Source organism: Procambarus clarkii, chromosome 38 (genome assembly GCF_040958095.1).
Source record: "Procambarus clarkii isolate CNS0578487 chromosome 38, FALCON_Pclarkii_2.0, whole genome shotgun sequence".
NCBI lineage: Eukaryota > Metazoa > Arthropoda > Malacostraca > Decapoda > Cambaridae > Procambarus > Procambarus clarkii.
Window position 1 is genome coordinate 6,318,846 of NC_091187.1, and position 24,345 is coordinate 6,343,190.

Here is a 24,345-nt window from a genome sequence, read left to right on the forward strand (position 1 = left end):
TGCTTTGAGGAGAGAAGAACAAGAACGCGAAGCTGCTTTGAGGAGAGAAGAACATGAACGTGGACTCGCCCTCCAGGAACGTGAGGTTACACTACTCCAGGAGCGGGAACGAGTACAGCTTGAAACCAAACGACGCGAGTTGGAGATGCAACGCGAACATGACAAGCAACAAGCGACTCTGGCTCTAGAGTGTCGTCAACGCGAAATCGCCTTGGAAACCTCACACTTCACTCAACGCCAGCAAGCTACTGCCAATCTTCCCGTCAGTTTTAATATATCACATGCAAGTAAGTTAATGCCATCCTTTGTAGAAGCAGAAGTTGATGTGTTCTTTACCACCTTTGAAACCCTTGCTAATCAACTCAGTTGGCCTGTCAACCAATGGGCCACACTTCTCAGAGTCCATCTTACAGGTAGAGCTGCAGTCACACTCAGTACTTTGGCGTCTGAGAATGACTACCACACTCTGAAACAAGCAGTGTTGGACGCCTACCTCCTCTCTACTGAAAGTTATAGAAGGAAATTCCGTGACCACCTGAAGGCAAGTACCACTACCTTCCTCGAGTTTGCTAACACGAAACGGAGGTATTTCATGAAATGGCTGGAAGCAGCACATGTCTCTACTTTTACAGAACTCGTCAACCTGATGCTTGTTGAAGAATTCTTGAGACGTGTGCCTCCTCCTGTCCGCCTCTACTTAGCAGATAAAGAAGAAACCGACTACCTGAAGTGTGCTAAGTCGGCTGACACTTACAGCCTCATCCACCGGCTGACACCTGAACCATCCTCCAGTAAGAAGTCGTGGTACAGTTACGAGAAGGTGAGCCCCGATCAAGCTGGTTCACAACTGTACTGCAAGTATTGTAGACTCTATGGACATACCATAGACAAGTGTGGTAAGTCTCGATACAAGGGAACCACTGACCAACAAAGACCCAAACCAACTCCTCCTAAGTCCGGTAAGCCTGTGATGAATGTTGGTGTTGATGTTAATGATCTTTCTCTTTTCAGTAACCACCTGTATACTGGAACTGTCTCTGCCAACGGTTCAAATCCGGAGGGACGTTTCAAATTGAAGATCTTGAGGGACACAGCGGCTCTACAATCGATCATCTTGAAGTCGGCTGTGCCCAACATCGTCTACACCGGAGAAACCGTCTTCATCACTGACCTCACTGCTACCACTCCATACCCTCTCGCCAGAGTCCACCTGGATTGTCCCTACGTGAACGGGGAAGTCCAAGTCGCCGTCAGGGAAAAGCCTTTTCCCATGCCTGGAGTGCAACTTCTCCTAGGCAACGACTTGGCAGAAGACCTGCAACCGACCAACCTGATCGTCATGGACAAACCCCAGGTGTGTAACTCTGTGCCAATAAACCCTATTCTTGAGTATGTTCCAGCAGAGGTTCAAGAGAGTGATGAAGTTTCTCCTCCGGTTCTCGTGACCACCCGTGCACAAGCCGCACGTCCACAGCCAGCTGACCCTACTGCTACCGCTGTCCCTCAAGACCCTCAGAAACTACCCCCGCATCTGACCAAGTTGGAGTTCCGTAAGTTGCAGAGGGAAGATCTTACTTTAACACCATTGTTTTTCCAGGCTGAGACTCAACCCGACAGTATTCCTGGGTTCTTCCTAGAGAACGACTTGCTCTACCGCAGATATAGACCCAGTAAACTGAAGGAGGAGGACGATTGGGCCAACATCGAACAACTTGTGATTCCTACCAGCCTGCGGCCCACTATTCTACACCTGGCCCACGGAGCATTCTCCCACTACGGCTTCAACAAGACTTACCATGGGATTCGTCAAGACTACTACTGGCCAGGTATGGTAAATAACGTCAAACAGTACGTAAAACAGTGTCATACATGTCAGATGGCAGGCAAACCGAACGTCTCCATTCCCAGAGCACCACTGATTCCCATACAGGTGCCTGCGGAACCTTTCCACAGACTCATAATAGACTGTGTTGGTCCTTTACCTCGGACCAGTTCAGGTAACGCCTACATCCTAACCATCCTGTGTCCTACCACCAGATTTCCCATAGCAGTTCCAGTGAAGAACATCACGGCTGCTACGGTTATCAAACATCTATTGAAGATCTTCACTCAATACGGATTTCCCAGGGAGATTCAAAGTGACTGTGGCACCAACTTCACCAGTGATCTCTTCAAAAGGACACTGGAGGAGTTCAACATCAAACAGGTATTGTCCAGCCCCTATCATCCTGCTTCACAGGGTTCTCTTGAACGTAGTCATCAGACCATCAAAGCACTCTTGAAAAAGTTTTGTAGTGAAACCTCGAAGGATTGGGATAAGCAGATTGACCTTATAATGTGTATTTTCAGAAGTCTCCCCAATGAGTCCCTAGGAGTATCTCCTTATGAGATGCTCTACGGCCGTAAGTGCCGTACTCCCCTTAAGGCTTTCAAAGACTCTCTCAGAGATGCCACCTTCAGTGAGCATCAGAATGTGCCCCAGTTTCTTCAAAACCTTCAACACATTCTAGAGAGAGTCCACCGCTTTGCCCATGATAATCTATTGAAAGCCCAGGTGAGAATGAAGACTCATTACGACCAGACCAGCAAAGTAAGAAAATTCAAGCCGGGAGACTTCGTCCTTGCCTATTTCCCTATCCCAGGTTCACCTTTACAAAACAGGTTTTCAGGACCCTACTGCGTCAAAGAGTGCAGGAATAATAACATTTACGTAATAGAAACTCCAGATAGGCGGCGGAAGACCCAGCTGTGCCACGTCAACCTCCTGAAGCAATATAATGGTACTCCTCCCACTGTCCTGACTAATTGTTCTACCTTCACAGAACCCTACATCCACAGTGAGACCATCCCAGCTTCTCCTCCCGAAAGCACTGACAAGGAGTCAGCGCTTTCTAATTCCAAAATCCTTAATGATCTTCCCAAATGCTTTCAGGATAATAATCGTGCTCCTTTGCCCTCTTCTAATTCCATTCTCACCTCGTCAGATAAGCCCTTCATCCTCCATGTCGACGCCAATGGTACCGACGTTGGTGGTGTCGTGATGCAGCAACGAGGCGAGAAGAGTACACCTGTCAGCAACTACTGCTACAAGGAACTACGGAACAATTGGCAAGGAGCTACTCTTCCTCATCCTGAAGCTTCAGCACTTCACTCCACACCTGAAAAGTGCTCGGTCCACCATCAATACGGACCACACCACCCTACACCTCCTGCAGCACGCCCACTTCTCATCTCAACGTCTTCTACTATGGGCTTGCTACCTGCAGAAATTCAACCTGGAGACACGCTATACCAAGAGTCTGACAACATCTTAGCCCATGATCTCTCCAGAGTTTATGAAGTAGAAGCAACTCCATCTAATACTCCACCACATAACGACGTACTTCTTCCAGAACCGCAGGCTTCGGGGGAGAGTTGTGACGATAATCTCCTTCAAGAGATTGAGCCTGCTCTTCCCTCCATAATTACGTCGTTGAAATTATATAAAACGACTATGGAAGACATGTCCAACAACGACAACAACACCAGCAAGGCTTGCCAGAGCGCAAAACGTTGCAGCCAGACACCTGTTCGGACTCAAACCGCCAAACTACATGTTGATCGCTACCGGCTCCGCTGATTGGTCGCCGGTCTGGCTGCACCTACACTCGCCCCCCCCCATACTACTTGATGTCTGGGGTCGCCACGACCTCAGACCTCAGAATATTCGGTGCTCTCGTTGTTACCACTCCTCCCGGCTAGACGCTAGCGTGTACTGAGAGAAGTGGTGGCTTAAAGCCAATATTCCAGCACCTCCCATTTAATTTTGTATTGCACTTCTTGTTATTTTGCCTTAACGTAACTTTTCATTGTGTCATTTAAGTATTCTTATTATTTTGATTGATTGATTTTATTATACAAATTTGTTTGTCCATTTTTTCATGTTTTGATTTATTTAACGTAATTAAAATTTCATTGTTAAAGTTTACTTGTGTTTTGTGTGTCTTCTCCTTACCTTACCACAGACGAAGTTCCAGTTTTTTCTATTTTTTTTTTATAACTATGTGACGAGGCCATACCCCTAGCCTTAAACAGCCGAACACCAACGCATTACCGTCACAATATATATATATATATGTCGTACCTAGTAGCCAGAACTCACTTCTCAGCCTACTATTCAAGGCCCGATTTGCCTAATAAGCCAAGTTTTCCTGAATTAATATATTTACTATAATTTTTTTCTTATGAAATGATAAAGCAACCCTTTTCTCTATGTATGAGGTCAATTTTTTTTTATTGGAGTTAAAATTAACGTAGATATATGACCGAACCTAACCAACCCTACCTAACCTAACCTAACCTATATTTATAGGTAAGGTTAGGTTAGGTAGCCAAAAAAAGCTAGGTTAGGTTAGGTTAGGTACGTTAGGTAGACGAAAAAACATTAATTCATGAAAACTTGGCTTATTAGGCAAATCGGGCCTTGAATAGTAGGCTGAGAAGTGCGTTCTGGCTATTAGGTACGACATATATATATATATATATATATATATATATATATATATATATATATATATATATATATATATATATATATATATATATATATATATATATATATATATATATATATGTATGTTAAGGGGGAGTAACCTACAGCATCAATGGGAAATATAACCTGGCCAAATATCAATAAGTGTCTAGGGGAGTGAAAGGCTAACAAAAAATATTCCAGTTTACTGGGTATTAACATAAATGAACATAAAAAAAGAATACAATCTATAAACTCACACTCAATGATTTATCCAGCTTCTCAAAGCTGGGCATGATCATCAATAGGTCTCAAAACTGCATACAATCAGCACTAGCTGACGCCAGGCTCTATCGTGGCGCAGTGGGACACTAGCGCCTATTATGCTGCTAATACCAATACAGGGTGGTGGTGGTGGTGTCACAACCATTAACAAATGAGGTATGAGGAATCAATATCATATACAGCACAATGGCATCACTTAAGATCTTCAGGTACCCACCTCACTAAGATATATAACAGCACCTATCACCTGGTATAAAGGATGCACAATGGTAGAACTGATCCATGGTATACATTACTGCAACATGACAAATATCCTAGCAGTCAAATGACACAAATAAGGTCACAAAACCCGGACCGTAGCGGCAACACATGCGCTCGACTGAGAAAATCAAAGAGTGACCGCCCAGAGCCATGCTGGCCGGGAGCGACACTGTATCCACCTCTATGAGTCAGCTGACTCCTTTCTTTCAAATATCTCAAGCTCATATACAGACATATCTCCATCAAGAACTTCTAATTCATATATCAACAAAATAAAGACTATAATACACAACCTTACATATTAATACATATCAATAATTCAGTACATTAAAGATTATATCATGATAAAAAAATATGTGAACAAAGAATTCATATTGGCAAGACATGGTAACACTGGCGGGAGAGGGGAGGAGGGGTTAAGGGAGGATTTCAAGATGTCTGCCCGCCAGCCATTATGCATAAGTATACATGAATACAATATAAAGTGCATATATATACATGTGAATCAAAACCATGTTTATGTGGTATACATCTTACAGTGCCAAAATCGAATTTAATGTTAGAGAACAATGCAATGAACAATAATGAAAGGGAAATTACACAGTATATATGACAGTAATACATCCGAGACCTAAATTTATACATTCTCCATCATAGTTCACATAATATTTCCAAAACAGCATTATGTAGCATTCCATAATATAAGCATATACGGAAGTTTTTCAAGCTACATGACATTAGGCTACTGCTATTCACTACACTTCTAATATATATCAACTAATACATGGCAAGGAATTATGGTACAAAAATATAATATACATAGATATATGTGGCCTACATTGGCAATACACATTTAGTAGTAGTGTGTTATTGAAAAAAGAATAACTATACATAAATTAATACTAGGCTAATCAGCCAAGACATCACTATACAGTTTGAGCACATCATACACCAGCTACAGTATGATCATACTGGTGTATGTGTGGTCATAACACCACCTCACACCCATATGGTAATACCACAACACACCATGGACCAGTATGGTAATATCACAACACACTATGGTCCAGTATGGTAATATCACAACACACCATGGACCAGTATGGTAATATCACAACACACCATGGACCAGTATGGTAATATCACAACACACCATGGTCCAGTATGGTAATATCACAACACACCAAGGTCCAGTATGGTAATATCACAACACACCATGGTCCAGTATGGTAATATCACAACACACCATGGTCCAGTATGGTAATATCACAACACACCATGGACCAGTATGGTAATATCACAACACACCATGGACCAGTATGGTAATATCACAACACAGCATGGACCAGTATGGTAATATCACAACACACCATGGACCAGTATGGTAATATCACAACACACCATGGACCATTATGGTAATATCACAACACACCATGGTCCAGTATGGTAATATCACAACACACCATGGTCCAGTATGGTAATATCACAACACACCATGGTCCAGTATGGTAATATCACAACACACCACGGACCAGTATGGTAATATCACAACACACCATGGTCCAGTATGGTAATATCACAACACACCATGGTCCAGTATGGTAATATCACAACACACCATGGTCCAGTATGGTAATATCACAACACACCATGGACCAGTATGGTAATATCACAACACACCATGGTCCAGTATGGTAATATCACAACACACCATGAACCAGTATGGTAATATCAGAACACACCCATGTGATAGTGAAATAGCAGTGATAGTGAGGTGATATAGCAGTGATGGTGAGGTAGTGGTGCTGTAGCAGTGATAGTGATATATCAGTAAATGTAAGGAAGAAATATCAGTGTGAGGTGATAATGTCGAGAAAGTGAAATGATGTTGGTGTAGCAGTGACAGTGTTAAGTGATAGTGAGCTGTTGGTGATATAACAGTGACAACAGCTGTCATATGGTGACACCAACAATTTGTTACTCAATATGGTCAGTATATGACCCCATGTGTGGGGCCTGAGGTGATGGTGATATATAGAGGTGATAGTGAGGCAATAGTGATACAGCAATGATAGGTTACAGTACTGAGAAGATATAGCATTGATGGTGATACAGCCGTGATTGTCAGGAATATGATACCAAAGTATAAATACCAAAGTGTTAAATACCAAAGATAGTGAAGTTATGATGATATAGTGATAAAGGTGTGTCCTTAAATTATATTGGCATCAAAACACGCAGTCCATGGTGATGCAGGAGTGATAGTGATAGTGATGGTACAGTGAACTTGAGTGGCAGCACAACACCACAGTAGTGATGGTGGTGGTACAGTGAACTAGAGTGGCAGCACAACACCACAGTAGTGATGGTGATGGTACAGTGAACTAGAGTGGCAGCACAACACCACAGTAGTGATGGTGGTGGTATAGTGAACTAGAGTGGCAGTACAACGCCACAGTAGTGATGGTGATGGTACAGTGAACTAGAGCGGCAGCACAACACCACAGTAGTGATGGTGATGGTACAGTGAACTAGAGCGGCAGCACAACACCACTGTACCACTACCACCACAGTAGTGATGGTAGTGGTACAGTGAACTAGAGTGACAGCACAACACCACAGTAGTGATGGTGATGGTACAGTGAACTAGAGTGGCAGCACAACACCACAGTAGTGATGGTGATGGTACAGTGAACTAGAGTGGCAGCACAACACCACAGTAGTGATGGTGATGGTACAGTGAACTAGAGTGGCAGCACAACACCACAGTAGTGATGGTGATGGTACAGTGAACTAGAGTGGCAGCACAACACCACAGTAGTGATGGTACAGTGAACTAGAGTGGCAGCACAACACCACAGTAGTGATGGTGGTGGTACAGTGAACTAGAGTGGCAGCACAACACCACAGTAGTGATGGTGATGGTACAGTGAACTAGAGTGGCAGCACAACACCACAGTAGTGATGGTGGTGGTACAGTGAACTAGAGTGGCAGCACAACACCACAGTAGTGATGGTGATGGTACAGTGAACTAGAGTGGCAGCACAACACCACAGTAGTGATGGTACAGTGAACTAGAGTGGCAGCACAACACCACAGTAGTGATGGTACAGTGAACTAGAGTGGCAGCACAACACCACAGTGATGATGGTGATGGTACAGTGAACTAGAGTGGCAGGACAACACCACAGTAGTGATGGTGGTGGTACAGTGAACTAGAGTGGCAGCACAACACCACAGTCCACCACAGTCACCTCCCTAATGTTACTGTGGTTGACTGCTGCCCTCACCACATCCAGGCCGCTCACCACATCACCGAAGACACATGACCAATGGACACCAACCTGGCGGTCCCTGGTGATGATGATGAACTGGGCACTCCTGGGACTCTCCGGACTCCACCTGGCCAACACAGCTCCTGCCCGGGCTGACTTTCGGTACTGCCCCTGGAGGTCAGGCAGCAGTGGGGCTCCTCCCTCACCATCATTACTCTCGTAGTCTCCGCCCTCCACCCACTCCCCCGGCTGACCCTTGCCCCACACCCGCAACAGTTTAGTGTTGCGGTAGGTGTGGCCCCGCTGGCCCGTACACAACAACACAAACTGTCTGGCCAGTGGAGTGTCAGGGGTCAGCCGGATGGTGACCCGCCCTCTTGTTGACCCCGCCCACCCGAGGTCAAGGAACGCCAGGGTGCAGGAGGGCTCCAGCACGCCCACAACCTCACTCTCCTGCAGAAAATCAAATAAATCATGCTGATAACTGTATAACAAAATGTTATCATATTAGTTATCAAAACTTAGTAAGTCAGTAATGTTAGTAAGACTAGTGGTTGTAATAAAGTGACCTGGAGGGTGTGGGCGTGGTCGGGCGTGGGCTGACGCAGGAGTGGGTGGAGGTACAGCTGTCCGTCTTGTAGAGTTATCCTGGCGGAGCGGCGGCCATCTTGGTCTTCCTGGACGGCCAACACCCGGCCAGCCTCCACCAGCCTCTTGACGGCCAACACCCGGCCAGCCTCCACCAGCCTCTTGACGGGCTCACTCATCCTGCGGAGGTCCTCAACCTGTGGACAGTGTCAGCCCCATTATCACCTGTGGTCAGTGTCAGCCCCATTATCACCTGTGGTCAGTGTCAGCCCCATTATCACCTGTGGTCAGTGTCAGCCCCATTATCACCTGTGGTCAGTGTCAGCCCCATTATCACCTGTGGTCAGTGTCAGCCCCATTATCACCTGTGGTCAGTGTCAGCCCCATTATGACCTGTGGTCAGTGTCAGCCCCATTATCACCTGTGGTCAGTGTCAGCCCCATTATGACCTGTGGTCAGTGTCAGCCCCATTATGACCTGTGGTCAGTGTCAGCCCCATTATCACCTGTGGTCAGTGTCAGCCCCATTATCACCTGTGGTCAGTGTCAGCCCCATTATCACCTGTGGACAGTGTCAGCCCCTGTTACAGCCCTCACGGGTCGCAACTGGGTTCGTACTCTGATGTTGTTAGAGGAAGGGTATCCGGCCCCAAGCCAGTAGTGGCTCTCAAGGGATGAGATCCGTAACGCAAGTAACTTAAAGGGGAAGGGAAATAAAGTCAAAAACTTAATATTATAATTAGCACCGCCACCAATAAATAATATATAAAAGTTACACAGGGGGAGGGGTATTAACACTACACAGGGAAAGTATATACACGGTCGTCTTCTCCTAAAGACGCTGGATCCTCTTGGTGCCAAGTCCTCGGTGCTCTCGTGGTCTCTTGACGAATCTTTCGATGAAGCTGAGTCTACCCCTGACACAGGCCAGCCAAAACACAGTTCCACTGGGGGCACCGCCGTGGAGGCCGTCAACCACAAATCCAGCAGAACAGCTGGCAGGTTCCGGATCAGCAACGCTGGTCAGGCCACTCCACGAGCAATACTAGGGTAGCGCCCTAGTCAGGAGCCTCGTGTGATACCACAGATCACTCTCCTGTCCACAATACCCCAGTGGTCAATCGTCTCCAGCAGTCGGTCCCGGGTATGACAATCCTCAACTGACGCTTCACAAGCAGGGTAACACCACAGTGTTCATCCGGGAGGCGACTCACAGCTGCTGCAGCAAAGCACTTGGTATGGGGACGGCTGCCTTGGGTAGACTGACTCAACTTCCCTTACAGCAGTCCCAGGTCGACTCTGTAAGCAGACACGTCATCAATAACAGGTACACACAAAAGCACCTCACTTACAGGCTCAGACACAAACGCCCACCTATCCACTCCATAGATGGCGCTGTTGTCTGAGCACCACCTCACCAGAGGTCAGCAGCGGCTGTGTTGTGAGCTGAACAGGACTGGAAACTGGCCCTTGTGGCCGGTACACTTCGTCCTCACCAGGTGTCGTCGTCCATTTGGAGGGGGTTTCGGGAGCTGACCCACAGATGGCGCGGTCGTCACTGCTCCGTGCTCGGACGTCGGCCTCGGGTCCGTAACAGCCCCATTATCACCTGTGGTCAGTGTCAGCCCCATTATCACCCGTGGTCAGTGTCAGCCCCATTATCACCTGTGGTCAGTGTCAGCCCCATTATCACCTGTGGTCAGTGTCAGCCCCATTATCACCTGCGGTCAGTGTCAGCCCCATTATCACCTGTGGTCAGTGTCAGCCCCATTATCACCTGTGGTCAGTGTCAGCCCCATTATCACCTGTGGTCAGTGTCAGCCCCATTATCACCTGTGGTCAGTGTCAGCCCCATTATGACCTGTGGTCAGTGTCAGCCCCATTATCACCTGTGGTCAGTGTCAGCCCCATTATCACCTGTGGTCAGTGTCAGTCCCATTATCACCTGTGGTCAGTGTCAGCCCCATTATCAACTGTGGACAGTGTCAGTTCTATTATCATCTGTGGACAATGTCAGCCCCATTATCACCTTTAGTCAGTGAGGGACCCATTATCAGTCAATCACACCTACAAAATTCACGACAATCAGCACATTACACTACACATAAACTGAAGCCAGTCAAGGAAAGCACCTACTGGCAAAGGGTTGGTGCTGGACCTGTAGCTCCAGCCCCCCCCCCCCCCACTACTGGCAGGGGGTTGGTGCTGGACCTGTAGCTCCAGCCCCCCTCTACTGGCAGGGGGTTGGTGCTGGACCTGTAGCTCCAGCCCCCCCCTCTACTGGCAGGGGGTTGGTGCTGGACCTGTAGCTCCAGCCCCCCTCTACTGGCAGGGGGTTGGTGCTGGACCTGTAGCTCCAGCCCCCCGCTCTACTGGCAGGGGGTTGGTGCTGGACCTGTAGCTCCAGCCCCCCTCTACTGGCAAAGGGTTGTTGCTGGACCTGTAGCTACAGCCCCCCTCTACTGGCAGGGGGTTGGTGCTGGACCTGTAGCTCCAGTCCCCCTCTACTGGCAGGGGGTTGGTGCTGGACCTGTAGCTCCGGCCCCCTTCTGCTGGCAAAGGGTTGTTGCTGGATCTGTAGCTACAGCCCCCCTCTACTGGCAGGGGGTTGGTGCTGGACCTGTAGCTCCAGTCCCCCTCTACTGGCAAGGGGTTGGTGCTGGACCTGTAGCTACAGCCCCCCTCTACTGGCAGGGGGTTGGTGCTGGACCTGTAGCTCCAGTCCCCCTCTACTGGCAGGGGGTTGGTGCTGGACCTGTAGCTCCAGCCCTCCCCCCCTCTCTACTGGCAAGGGGTTGGTGCTGGACCTGTAGCTCCAGCCCCCCTGTACAGGCAAAGGGTTGGTGTTGGACCTGTAGCTGCAGCCCCCCCCCCCCACCTCTACTGGCAGGGGGTTGGTGCTAGACCTGTAGCTCCAGCCCCCTCTACTGGCAGAGGGTTGGTGCTGGACCTGTAGCTCCTGCCCCCCTCTTCTGGCAGGGGGTTGGTGCTGGACCTGTAGCTCCAGTCCACCTCTACTGGCAGGGGGTTGGTGCTGGACCTGTAGCTCCAGCCCACCTCTACTGGCAGGGGGTTGGTGCTGGACCTGTAGCTCCAGCCCCCCTCTACTGGCAGGGGGTTGGTGCTGGACCTGTAGCTCCAGTCCCCCTCTACTGGCAGGGGGTTGGTGCTGGACCTGTAGCTCCTGCCCCCTTCTGCTGGCAAAGGGTTGTTGCTGGATCTGTAGCTACAGCCCCCCTCTACTGGCAGGGGGTTGGTGCTGGACCTGTAGCTCCAGTCCCCCTCTACTGGCAAGGGGTTGGTGCTGGACCTGTAGCTACAGCCCCCCTCTACTGGCAGGGGGTTGGTGCTGGACCTGTATCTCCAGTCCCCCTCTACTGGCAGGGGGTTGGTGCTGGACCTGTAGCTCCAGCCCTCCCCCCTCTCTACTGGCAAGGGGTTGGTGCTGGACCTGTAGCTCCAGCCCCCCTGTACAGGCAAAGGGTTGGTGTTGGACCTGTAGCTGCAGCCCCCCCCCCCCCCCCCACCTCTACTGGCAGGGGGTTGGTGCTAGACCTGTAGCTCCAGCCCCCTCTACTGGCAGAGGGTTGGTGCTGGACCTGTAGCTCCTGTCCCCCTCTACTGGCAGGGGGTTGGTGCTGGACCTGTAGCTCCAGTCCCCCTCTACTGGCAGGGGGTTGGTGCTGGACCTGTAGCTCCAGCCCACCTCTACTGGCAGGGGGTTGGTGCTGGACCTGTAGCTCCAGCCCCCCTCTACTGGCAGGGGGTTGGTGCTGGACCTGTAGCTCCAGTCCCCCTTTACTTGCAGGGGGTTGGTGCTGGACCTGTGGCTGGATCCTGGATGCTTTGGGGATTGGTTGGTAGAGTGTCACCTGCTCTCTGTGCCTCTGTGAGGGGGGGGCCCAGGATCCTGGGTTCAATAGAGGATCAAAGGTTCAATCACCATGCAGGACATGAATGGTTCACATGTTTTCTTTCAGCTGTTGCACCTGTTCACCTACCAGTAAATATTTATCCAAGAGGTAGGAAACTATTGTAAATTGTATGTTAAGGAAAGTCAGTAGTAGACCTTGGGGAACCTCGATAAACCTAAGAACAGGCTTCTTCTCCTCAAAACGCAACTCAATATCTTGTGATATGAACCACGAGAGAAAATAAAAAACTTACTGTTAATTGCTTCCGGGGGATCTCTCCAGTGATTTCCTGAACTTTATCCATGATGCTGGAGGCTGAGTCTCCCAGGTGTACGGGGTCAGCTGTGGCACCTGTCTCTGTGGTCATCATCTCCAGGGCCTCGCTGATGGTCTCCTGCACCTGTCATTACCAACACAAACATTAATGGTGGAACCTGGACTATCACGAAGCATCTGGCTCTTAGTAAAGTAACTGGACTATAATGAAGCATCAGACTGAGTAAAGTAACTTCACTATAATGAAGCATCAGGCTCTGAGTAAAGTAACTGCACTATAATGAAGCATCAGGCGCTGAGTAAAGTAACTGGACTATAATGAAGCATCAGGCTCTGAGTAAAGTAACTGCACTATAATGAAGCATCAGGCATTAAGTAAAGTAACTGGATTTTAATGAAGCATCAGGCTCTGAGTAAAGTAACTGGACTATAATGAAGCATCAGGCTCTGAGTAAAGTAACTGGACTATAATGAAGCATCAGGCTCTGAGTAAAGTAACTGGACTATAATGAAGCATCAGGCTCTGAGTAAAATAACTGGACTATAATGAAGCATCAGGCGCTGAGTAAAGTAACTGGACTATAATGAAGCATCAGGCTCTGAGTAAAGTAACTGCACTATAATGAAGCATCAGGCTCTGAGTAAAGTAACTGGACTATAATGAAGCATCAGGCTCTGAGTAAAGTAACTGGACTATAATGAAGCATCAGGCGCTGAGTAAAGTAACTGGACTATAATGAAGCATCAGGCTCTGAGTAAAGTAACTGCACTATAATGAAGCATAAGGCTCTGAGTAAAGTAACTGGACTATAATGAAGCATCAGGCTCTGAGTAAAGTAACTGGACTATAATGAAGCATCAGGCATTAAGTAAAGTAACTGGATTTTAATGAAGCATCAGGCTCTGAGTAAAGTAACTGGACTATAATGAAGCATCAGACTGAGTAAAGTAATTTGACAATATAAGTAATGTTTCTCTACACAGACCACAGTGTAGAGAAACACCAAGATGACAGTTGACTTTATTAATAAAAATGTATCAGGTGTTAGAACAAAAAGTTTCCTATATATAAAGTCAACTCTCATCTTGATGTGTCTCCATGTCAAAAGTGTTTATATAGAGGCAATACTACACACAGTTGGGTGAGATCAATGTGACCTTCAGCAGCGTACCTTCACTGAGGTGTGGACAGTCCTGACATTTGGGAAGAGTTCCTGGCACTTCTGGAGCCAATCTTCTACCTTCATCTTGTACTCATGAGCTGTGTCTATGGTTGTGTCAACCTCCTGTAGGGTGTTGACTGGATCGAGCTTCCCCAACATGGCTTGCAGCTGAGTCTTCCCTTCCTCTCCTTGTGTTGTCATATCCACCACACTGGTATCCTCCAGTTCCAAGAGCTTCATTGCTGACTTGTTCTGCTTTACCAGAGCACAGAGTCTGTCCTGGAGCTGGAGGTGGTGAGTCTTCCAGTCTCCCAGCTGCCCCCGGTACTCCCCCAGCTGGGACAGTACCTCTTCACAGCTAGTAATGAGGGTGCTGATGCTGCTCTTCTGCTCCTGCACCAGGGAATGTAACTTCTTGCTGATGCCTCTTGCAGAAGTTTTAATGGTTTTTGCTGGTAACGTTTTCTCTGGTACAACCTCGATACCTTTTAGTTTTCTGATAAGGGCCTCCATACCATAATTAATTGGGAACTGAGTAGCAGCTTTGGCAGCGTGCTCGGCACGGCAGCTGGGGCAGGTCAGCTGACCATTCTTGATAGCATTGTCAATACACTGGGAGCAGAATGTGTGGCCGCAAGGTAGTGTGCGAGGGCGTAGCTGCTTGTCATCATAATCGTTATAACACACTGAACATTCCTCTGGCCTGTTATCCTGTGGAAAGAATATTTGGTTAAGCTATATGTATTATTACAGTACAGTGACACCTCAAAAAAGTAATATTACAGTACAGGTACATTATTTACTAATAGTAATTATATAATATTTACATACATTTTTTGTATTAGCTATTCTAGAGCAGAGTTAATATTACTGACAGATTAACATATCCACAGAAGGGCCAATATTTTTTATAAATATATCCCGGAGTAAAGGATAATATTTTTAGGTAACATATTGCAGTAGGGCTGCTTGTAAGCCGTACCCGAGATTACAGACTAACAAAACCCGTCCTTACTTTCTTGCGAATAATGGAAGGAAATGTATTTATCGTGTGTGATAATGGAGGAAAGATCAAGTATTCTTAGTTTAAGTTAGTCTTAGTCCCTCGAAAGGGAAGACAACGAAGGGAGCGCAAGTCCCTCAAGATGCTCACAAAGTAATGGGAGTACTTAAGCGAATTTTCATTGTGGGAGATTCCCAGGTGAGGTATTTGGCTAAAACGTTTTGTGCCAGGGATAGGGGAAACAAGTTAAGGGTTTGCTATTTGGGAGCAGGAATTGGTGATATTGTTAACAACATGAATGATGTTATAACTGGAAATGGGAACAAACCCATTATTTGTGTCAGTGCCGGTGAAAATGTTGTAGGACAAGTTAGGAGTGAGACACTGATACAGAGGTCTAAGACAGCCATAGAATTAGTTAGGAGCAAGGGAGGAATCCCGGTCATATGTGGCATTCTTCCAAGAAAGGGAGATGAAAACGAATAGTTGACGAGAGCACTTGGTGTCAATTGCCAACTGGACAAATATTGCAAATTAAATGCAATATCATTCGTAGATAACTGGGAACACTTCAATGGAAGAAATGACATGTATGCTCAGGATGGAGTGCATCTATCTAGGGCTGGGGTGGTTGCTGTTGCCAACTCATTGGAACCTGTGGTTGGAGGGGTTTGTTTGGGTTTAAACTGTAACTGGATAGTGTTATAGAAATTGATATGGAGAAAGGAGGTAATAAAAGTATGTGTTAGTGGAGGAAGCAAATTGGCAAAACTAACAGGGGAAAGAGAAGCGCCTCAAAATAACAATACACTTAAGGTATATTACACTAATAGTAGGAGTTTAAGAAACAAAATACACAATTTAAATGCTCGTCTGCACAGAAAAAAAATTATATTATTGCACTTACCGAAACATGGATGAAAGTAGAAAATAAAGAACTAATAGCTGAATATCAAATAAGCGGATTTAAACTATTTCACACAGATAAATATATTAGACGAGAAAGGGGGAGTAGCCATATATGTTCGGGAAAATTTGAAATGTAGTCTCAAAGAGGGAATCAAAACTGAGCTACACACAGAAACTATTTGGTTAGAATTAAATGAAAAAGCTATAATCTTATAATAGGAGTTATATAAAGGCCACCAAACTTTGACAGGATGGAAGCAAAGCATCAATGGGATGAAATATCTAGAGCATCTAGGTCAAGCAGCATTTGTGTCATGGTGACATAGCTACTTACACAGTCAGCTGGTGGCGGCCACCCTCAAGGCCAGACGCACTAATATTTCTCCTCCAACAATACTGTTTGTGGTGTTATTACCCTGTATATGCACATTATATATAAGTATCTACCTGTTTTATTCACCATACTTGTACAAGTAAGCTGGTATGGTGCCCAAAGACCATAGTGGCTACCAGTAAACAACATAAGTTGTGCTCTCAACCTACTCCTATTGCTGTTATTACACTCTGTACACACGTTATATATAAGTATCTACATTTGTGTTCACCAAAGCGAACTACTAAGCTGGTAGGGTGAGTGCAGTCAATAAAAGGTGGCCACACACAGTCAGAAGACAACGCCACCACCCTCCCTCCCAAAGCATTACTCCTCCCTCCATGGAGCACAGTGCTAAATATCACCACAATCCTACTATTATCAGAATCCTGGTCAGTTTTATCACAGTCAGGGGTCTTCTGTAATAATATCTTCGCTAAATAATAGCAAGAACATGTATATTATGGCATTTTTAGGCAATGCTGTGGTCACAAGCTGAACAGCAGTGCTGTGAGCTCATGCTGCATGCGTCAGGCTTGGTTGCTTACTCAATACTGAGGCCCCTAACACCCAGGAATTTGGCCCACGATTTTTTTTTTAAATGGCGTCTGTTTACAAGAGCCCTGATGAAAGTGTGGTGAATCCCGTGTATCCGCGGGCCGTTAAATCTTGCGTAGTACTCCAATACATCATATGATGTGTAGTGCAAGTTACTGCACATCACTGAACACATCATATGATGTGTTGCACAGTTAACGGGTTGAACCATTGAACCACTTCTGAATACTGCCAATATTACTCAAGCCTTCAGCTCTAGGTGTCTTCAACACCGAATTGCCTAATTCACTAAACTATAAATGTGATGAGGACCCTAGGAGTCCCTTAAAGTGTTACATCATTGAGGAGATTCCAGCGATCGACGTGGAGCAGGACCAGGTGAGGCTAGTCTGAGAAGAGACCTTCAAGGACTCTAACTCGACCTTGCTCCCAGGCCCTGTACGGTTGCTCTCGTATTTTCTATTCTGCTAATTCCGACAGTTTCGTGAAGCGTCTGCCACATGTACATTGGCGACGTACGCATTGCAGTCGTGAAAGCAAAAAAGAAAACCCCCACACCATTCCAGCTTTGGTCTAACAAAAGTTGTGAACAATATCTTTAGTATCTTGCCATCCAAGTGTTTAAAAAAAAATTTAAGTTAGAAAGTATAGCATACTTTCTCGAGATTCACGAAATTCACCCAACTCGAGATTCACGCTCGAACGCTCATCCGCTCCTGACGACCCTGCTGCCCCTCCAACTTTATCAGCTGCTCCTTGAGCCCACAACATCCCTAACATGATGTAACAACCCCAGAAGGCAGCTAAGTACCCAGTGACCTAAATGTGACCGAAATATTCGACAAAACCTAACCTACTAGCTCATCTCGACCTCATTAGTGTTGCTCCCTGGAGGAAGCTAACCTGACGTTTGCTGCTGCCATATCAACGAGTCTACCCCATCTGCTGCTACCATGCAAAACAATTCTAAGCTCGGCAAGGCCGCAAAGAATGATAGCACACCTATCAGGATGAACCCAACCAGCCAAGCTAGCAACAGGAATAATGCGGCTGTCTCCCCCTTAGGGGCTACCGGGGGGAGTACCGACCCTCCCTGCGTCAACAATAACAAACCTTCTCAGCTGATTGAAGCGTCGTCACTGGCTCGAGCCTTACAACAGTTATGTAACCATATGGAGCAACTTAAACGAGCTGCCTCCCCATGTTCTGACTTTAAGCGTCTCGCTGATAATCCATGGCTCAGATTATTGACTCAAATACATGATGGCCAAAAGTCTATAATCCGAGAGCAGTCGGACCTGATAATGAAGCTTCAGAATGATGCTTTGGCCATGCACAAGATTAACCAAGATCTGTCTGCCAGAGTCGGCCACCTCGAACAGGAATTAAGCTCTCTTCAGATCTCGGTTACTAACTTTAAACCAGCAGAAACCTCTAAGAAGCAAGAAGAGATGCTACAAAAGTTAGAGAACCATTTTAACTCCCTACAACAGCAACACACTGCAACCCAAGACGAATCAGACCAACTTAAGCTCCTTGATTCTGTCATCATCTCATCACATGATTTTCCCCATGAAACTGACAGAGAAGACTGTACTGCCATCGTGATCCAGGAATTGCGTACTAAGTTGAATTATTCAATCGAAGCAAGAGACATTAAGTCAGCTTATAGAGTGGGCACCAAATCATCTGGTACAAACAACAGAAAGATACGGGTGAAGTTAGATAGCTGCTCCCGCAAGTCAGACCTTATCACTTCTGCAGTCGCTAGGAAATCCAATGTTTATGTGAACGAATGTCTTACCAGATTCAGACAAAATCTCTTATTTAAACTACGTGGAATTTGCAATAGATCCACTGCTATTAAACATTGTTTTGTGCGCGATGGTAAAATAATAGCTAGGAAGACTGACTCTGGAAAAACTTATGGCATAACCACTGAAGCACACCTCACTTCTTTCCTGGATGACTGTGGGATATCAGCTGAATAACCAGAACATAATTTGTAGTCTCACATACAACCAAAGTGTACTTAAGCTCTGCCTTTCCTTTCCAAAGGTGTTTATTTTTATTTTTATTTTATTTTTTTTGTTTTTGTTTGTCATCTTTGCCTGTTTTATACGCTTAATTATTTGTTCTTAGTTAATCCCCTTGTCACTAAACCTAGGGCTTTTTATTACCCTTTTAATTAACCATTACTAAGCTAATTATCTTCAAGATCATTTTTTTATGATTATTATTTTTCTTATTATTTTTTATTTTACATTTATATTGTCAGTCTCTACTGATTTTTTGTTTTTTATTTTATGTAACTTCTGTGTCCTCCCTGGCTATCTATTGGATCTTTATTTTACTTCTAAATTGTTACTATTTTATTGTATTTGCTTTTATTCTTGTGTTTTGCTTTATCGTGTATCTTGTATCATGATCCCTCTGCATCTCTATGCACACTGATATTGATCCTGATCAAAATCTTCTGTCTCATATCTATACCAACCAGCACATTGATCATCATTATTGCAAGTATTTCACATCACACCAGGCTAAAAACAAACTCCAAAATAGCACCTATCTATCAGTTTATAACCAAAATGTTAGATCACTTGGTAAACATTTTGACGATTTAAATGCACTACTCACAGCACTAGGTACTAACCTATCGTTCATTATTTTAACAGAAACTTGGCTAAATAGAGACTATACCCAACTCTACAACTTAGCTGGTTATAAAGCCATTCATAACTGTAGGCCTAATAAAAAAGGTGGTGGCACAGCTATATATTACCGAGATACATTTATCTGCAACAGTGTTATTAGTGACAGAGATGACTACTGGGAATATACTTTTGCTCAGTTTACAATTAAATCCCTTAAATCCTCTTTGACTATTGGAGCCATCTATAGATTTCCCAATACTAACATAGCTTCTTTCTCAGACAACCTAAGGAATCTTATTATAAACAACAATCTCAACAAAAACCACATCATTCTGGAAGGAGACTTTAATATTGACCTGGGTCAACAAAGTTGCTCTCAAGTTGACTATTTCCTTAACAGCATGAACTCCTGTATGCTAATCCCCACAGTCACCAAACCTACCCGAGTCACTCAAACATCAGCCACTACCTTGGACCACATATGGACAAACATAACAGCTCCCCTTGTATCTGGTATAATCTACGACAGAACAACTGACCACTATCCTACCTTTCTCATAGCGAACATGGACATAACACCACCAAAAAGCAGGAAATTTTCATTTAGGCTACACAGTGAATCAGCTTTAGACAATCTTACAGAGGCACTTCACAATATTAACTGGGATTCTGAATTCAATAATACCCATGATATAAATTCATTAGCTAACCTCTTCCTCTCCAAAGCTCTAAGCCTCTACAACCTTCATTGTCCCCTTCTTACCAAGCAAGTAACTGACAAAAGATTAAACAATCCATGGCTCACAAGTGGCATTCTCAACTCAATCAACAAGAAACATGAATATGAAAAGAAAGTTAGGATTGGCCTAGTTTCAAAGGAAGTAGCTAAAAGGTACTCATCAATGCTTACCAGTATCATAAGAAAGGCAAAACTTGCATATTATGTGAATAGATTCAGTGAAGCAAAAGGCAACATGAAAAGCACTTGGAAAACTATCTCTAGTATCCTAGGAACTAAACAACACTCACATAACCAAATAAAACTCTACAAGGATGGGGATATACCGTCAACTGATTTAGAAATGGCAAATGAATTTAATAGTTTCTTTTCATCGGTTGGTGCTAATCTTGCCAGTAAAATCCCACAGACTCAGACACATATTAACACATATCTCTCAGGCAGCTATCCAAACTCTCTTCTCCTTTCACCAATCAGCCCGGCAGATGTTGTGTCCATCATACGCTCTCTAAAAACCAAGGCAGGGAACACCAGTGAAATTCCGTCCATTGTGTACAAGAGAGCCTCCCATGCCCTTGCCCCACCCATAGCACTACTGTTCAACAAATCTATAGAGTGTCACACCTTCCCTGATATCCTCAAAAAAGCAAGAGTAACGCCAGTCCATAAAGGAGGCAATCCGGCGGACATAAACAATTATAGACCAATATCAAATCTACCCATTCTATCAAAAATATTTGAAAAAATTATTTACAAACAGCTCTATTCCTTCCTCGTAAAATTCGACATACTCAGCCCCTGCCAGTTTGGCTTCCGGTCCCAAAAGAGCACCAACGATGCAATCATTAGTCTCCTTGACGTTATCTACTCAGCCCTTGACAAAAATGAGTTTCCGATTGGACTCTTCATTGACCTAAGAAAAGCCTTTGATACTGTTAATCACAACTACCTCTTACTTAAACTCCAGCATTATGGAATCCGAGGCCTTGCCCTTGACTACATCCGATCCTATCTTAGTGACAGACACCAATATGTAACCATCAATGATACAACTTCTTCCACTCTACCAATTACCGTTGAAGTGCCACAGGGCAGCATCTTAGGACCTCTTCTATTTCTTATATATATAAACGATCTGCCTAATGTCTCTAATATTCTCAAACCTATATTGTTTGCTGACGATACTACTCTTATCTATTCAAACCTCAACCCACATACACTAAATAATGTTGTGAATAATGAATTAAAAAAAGTCCACTTATGGATGTCAACTAACAAACTAACATTAAACATCGAAAAGACTTACTACATCTTATTTGGAAGCAAATCATCAAATGCAATTCAGCTACAGATAGACAACATTAACATCAGTATTAAAAATGATGGCAAGTTTCTTGGCCTATTCCTAGACAAGAGATTCAACTTCAGCACCCACATTCAACACATAACTAAGAAAGTCTCTAAGACAGTTGGTATACTCTCCAAAATCAGATATTAAGTTCCTAACTCTGCTCTCCTCTCACTATATTATGCACTAATCTACCCCTATCTTAATTATGGTATCTGTGCATGGGAGTCTACCACTGCAAACCACCTTAAGCCCATCATCACACAGCAAAAATCTGCTATCAGAATAATAACTAACTCTGCTTTCAGACAACACTCAGCTCCCTTGTTTAAATCCCTAAACTTGCTAAATATTAACTCCCTCCACACATTCTCTTGTGTCAACTACATTTACAAAACCCTGTTCTTAAATGCAAACCATGCTCTGAAACTCTCCCTGGACAGATGTAATAGGACCCATTATCACCACACCAGAAATAAATATCTCTTTGATATCCCCAGGGTCAAACTTAATCTGTGTAAACACTCTATGCAAATTAAGGGACCTAGTCTATGGAACTCACTCCCTAGTGAATTGAAAAACTGTAAAACTTTTGCCTTATTTAAAAGCAAAACCAAAAAGTACCTAACTTCATCTTCTTAGTTTCCTACACTGAGCTTTAAATTTGCTCTGTACCTAGTGTTACCCAATCTCCTAATTTTTATGTAATATCAAACAACCTTACCATTGTGTTCATTGCTGTCTTCTTTTATGTGCTAGCCGTATGCTGTATTGTGACTACCAATTTTTGTCAACTACCATTCAAGCTGTCATTGCAATCAATCTTATATTGTTTCTGCTGTATTGTGTCTACCAATTTTTTTGTCAACTACCATTCAAGCTGTCATTGCAATCAATCTTAGCTACCTATGTGCTTTAATATACTGTACCTACAATTTTCTCTCATCTTTTTTTTTCATTTCATGTAATCTGTTATCATTTTTTTGTCTATAATTTTTGCAAGTATTTACCTCCTTAAAATTTTCTTAGATTAAGGACCTGCCCGAAACGCTACGCGTGCTAGTGGCTTTACAAGACTGTAATTACCATATTTGTATCCTCACATTCCTTATGTACATTCTTGTATATGTATAAATAAATAAATAAATAAATAAATATCTGCCATCGACAGGGACAGGCACCCTGAAAGGTAAGCGTCTCAAAACAAACCCCTATTCTGATTAAAACAACAAAAATAGCCAAACAATTGGACAGAACTCCCCAAATGAAAACGAGCAATCAAGCATGATGTCACACGAGCTGTGCAGCATGTCTGCGCAGCTCCACCCTCCCCGGGAAAGGAGGTGGAGCTGTCCAACTTAGTCTGGCTGTCAAAACATGCGAAAAAACGCCAACCAAGGGGAGGGGGGGGGGTTTGATGGGGAGCCTCCGGGGGCTAACCCAGAAAATGGCGTTTCATTACATTCAACGTTGGTTTTCTGGGGGGAACCCCTTCGGCTCCCTGGAACTACTTAACCAAAGACAAAAACTAGAGGAACTTACCCGGGAGTCGATCAATACTCACATCTCAACACGAAATCGAGACAATAGGCTGCAACCGCGACCCAAAGCGATACAGGCCCGACTAGGCCCAGGAACAATCATGAGGTAGCATGCAGCCAGGACCCTGTTTGACCGCCAAAAACCCCGTGCCCGATTGTCAGCCCAAGAAATGCTACCGAAGATGGCAGCAAGAGCAGCAAACTTACGAACGTCATGGGCACGGAGATAGACCACAAACTAGGTGGACCGAATAACCGTGCGGAAAACCTGAGAGACCCAAACCCGGGAACAGGGAAGAATGGAAACCGGAGCAATTCAAAGCGCGTCCCTGGCCACCGAGGCTGTGGCACGCAAATAACGGCAGAGCTCTGCAACCGGACGCAACACATGATGAACCCCGGCCTGACTAAAGTTAATTGATGATCTCTGTCAGAAAAGGAGACTGCTGCAAGCAAACAGCCTAACATGAAGGACCAAAGGAGTAGAAAAACTGCGCCAGAGGAGAGCATGAAGCTCCCCCGACCCGACCCCCAGAGGCCAATGTTAACAAGAAAAGAGCCTCGGAAAAACAATCCAGAACTGAAGGGGTCACAAGAAACTGAGGAGAAGAGAGGAGAAAGCCCCAAATCAAAGGAGCAGGACGGCTCAAGCGGCACATGAGCAGGCCGGAGGTGAACCACGCCAGAGACAGCTCGCGAATTGGTGCAGAAGGAACACCAAAACCAAAGCAAACCGGAGCAGCTCCACCAGTGCCGCACAAGACAAGGTGACAGTATGTGGTAAGATGACAGTCCTAAACCTCCACAAAAGAAGGATAAGACTACACCAAAAAAAACGCAGCCTACCTATGAAGGGACAAAAAGAAAAGGGAAGGACCACCAAAAAAAACATACCGCCGCCGAGACGAAGCACACAGGTGGGACACCATCAACAAAGCCACCTGA

General features: G+C 45.1%; 1 protein-coding gene across 1 annotated transcript in view; it reads right to left on the bottom strand.

Annotated features, from left to right (window-relative positions):
- Positions 1 to 6,489: 6,489 nt before the first annotated feature.
- The window catches only part of LOC138372370 (tripartite motif-containing protein 59-like), an 80,412-nt gene continuing 62,556 nt past the window's right edge, over positions 6,490 to 24,345 (bottom strand). The window contains exons 3-6 of the mRNA XM_069337670.1: positions 14,282 to 14,983; positions 13,087 to 13,233; positions 8,902 to 9,117; positions 6,490 to 8,785 (exon numbers count right to left, since the gene is read on the bottom strand). Of these exons, the coding sequence (XP_069193771.1) occupies positions 8,273 to 8,785; positions 8,902 to 9,117; positions 13,087 to 13,233; positions 14,282 to 14,983 (1,578 nt within the window). The 3' untranslated portion in view covers positions 6,490 to 8,272. The remainder of the gene's footprint in view (positions 8,786 to 8,901; positions 9,118 to 13,086; positions 13,234 to 14,281; positions 14,984 to 24,345) is intronic.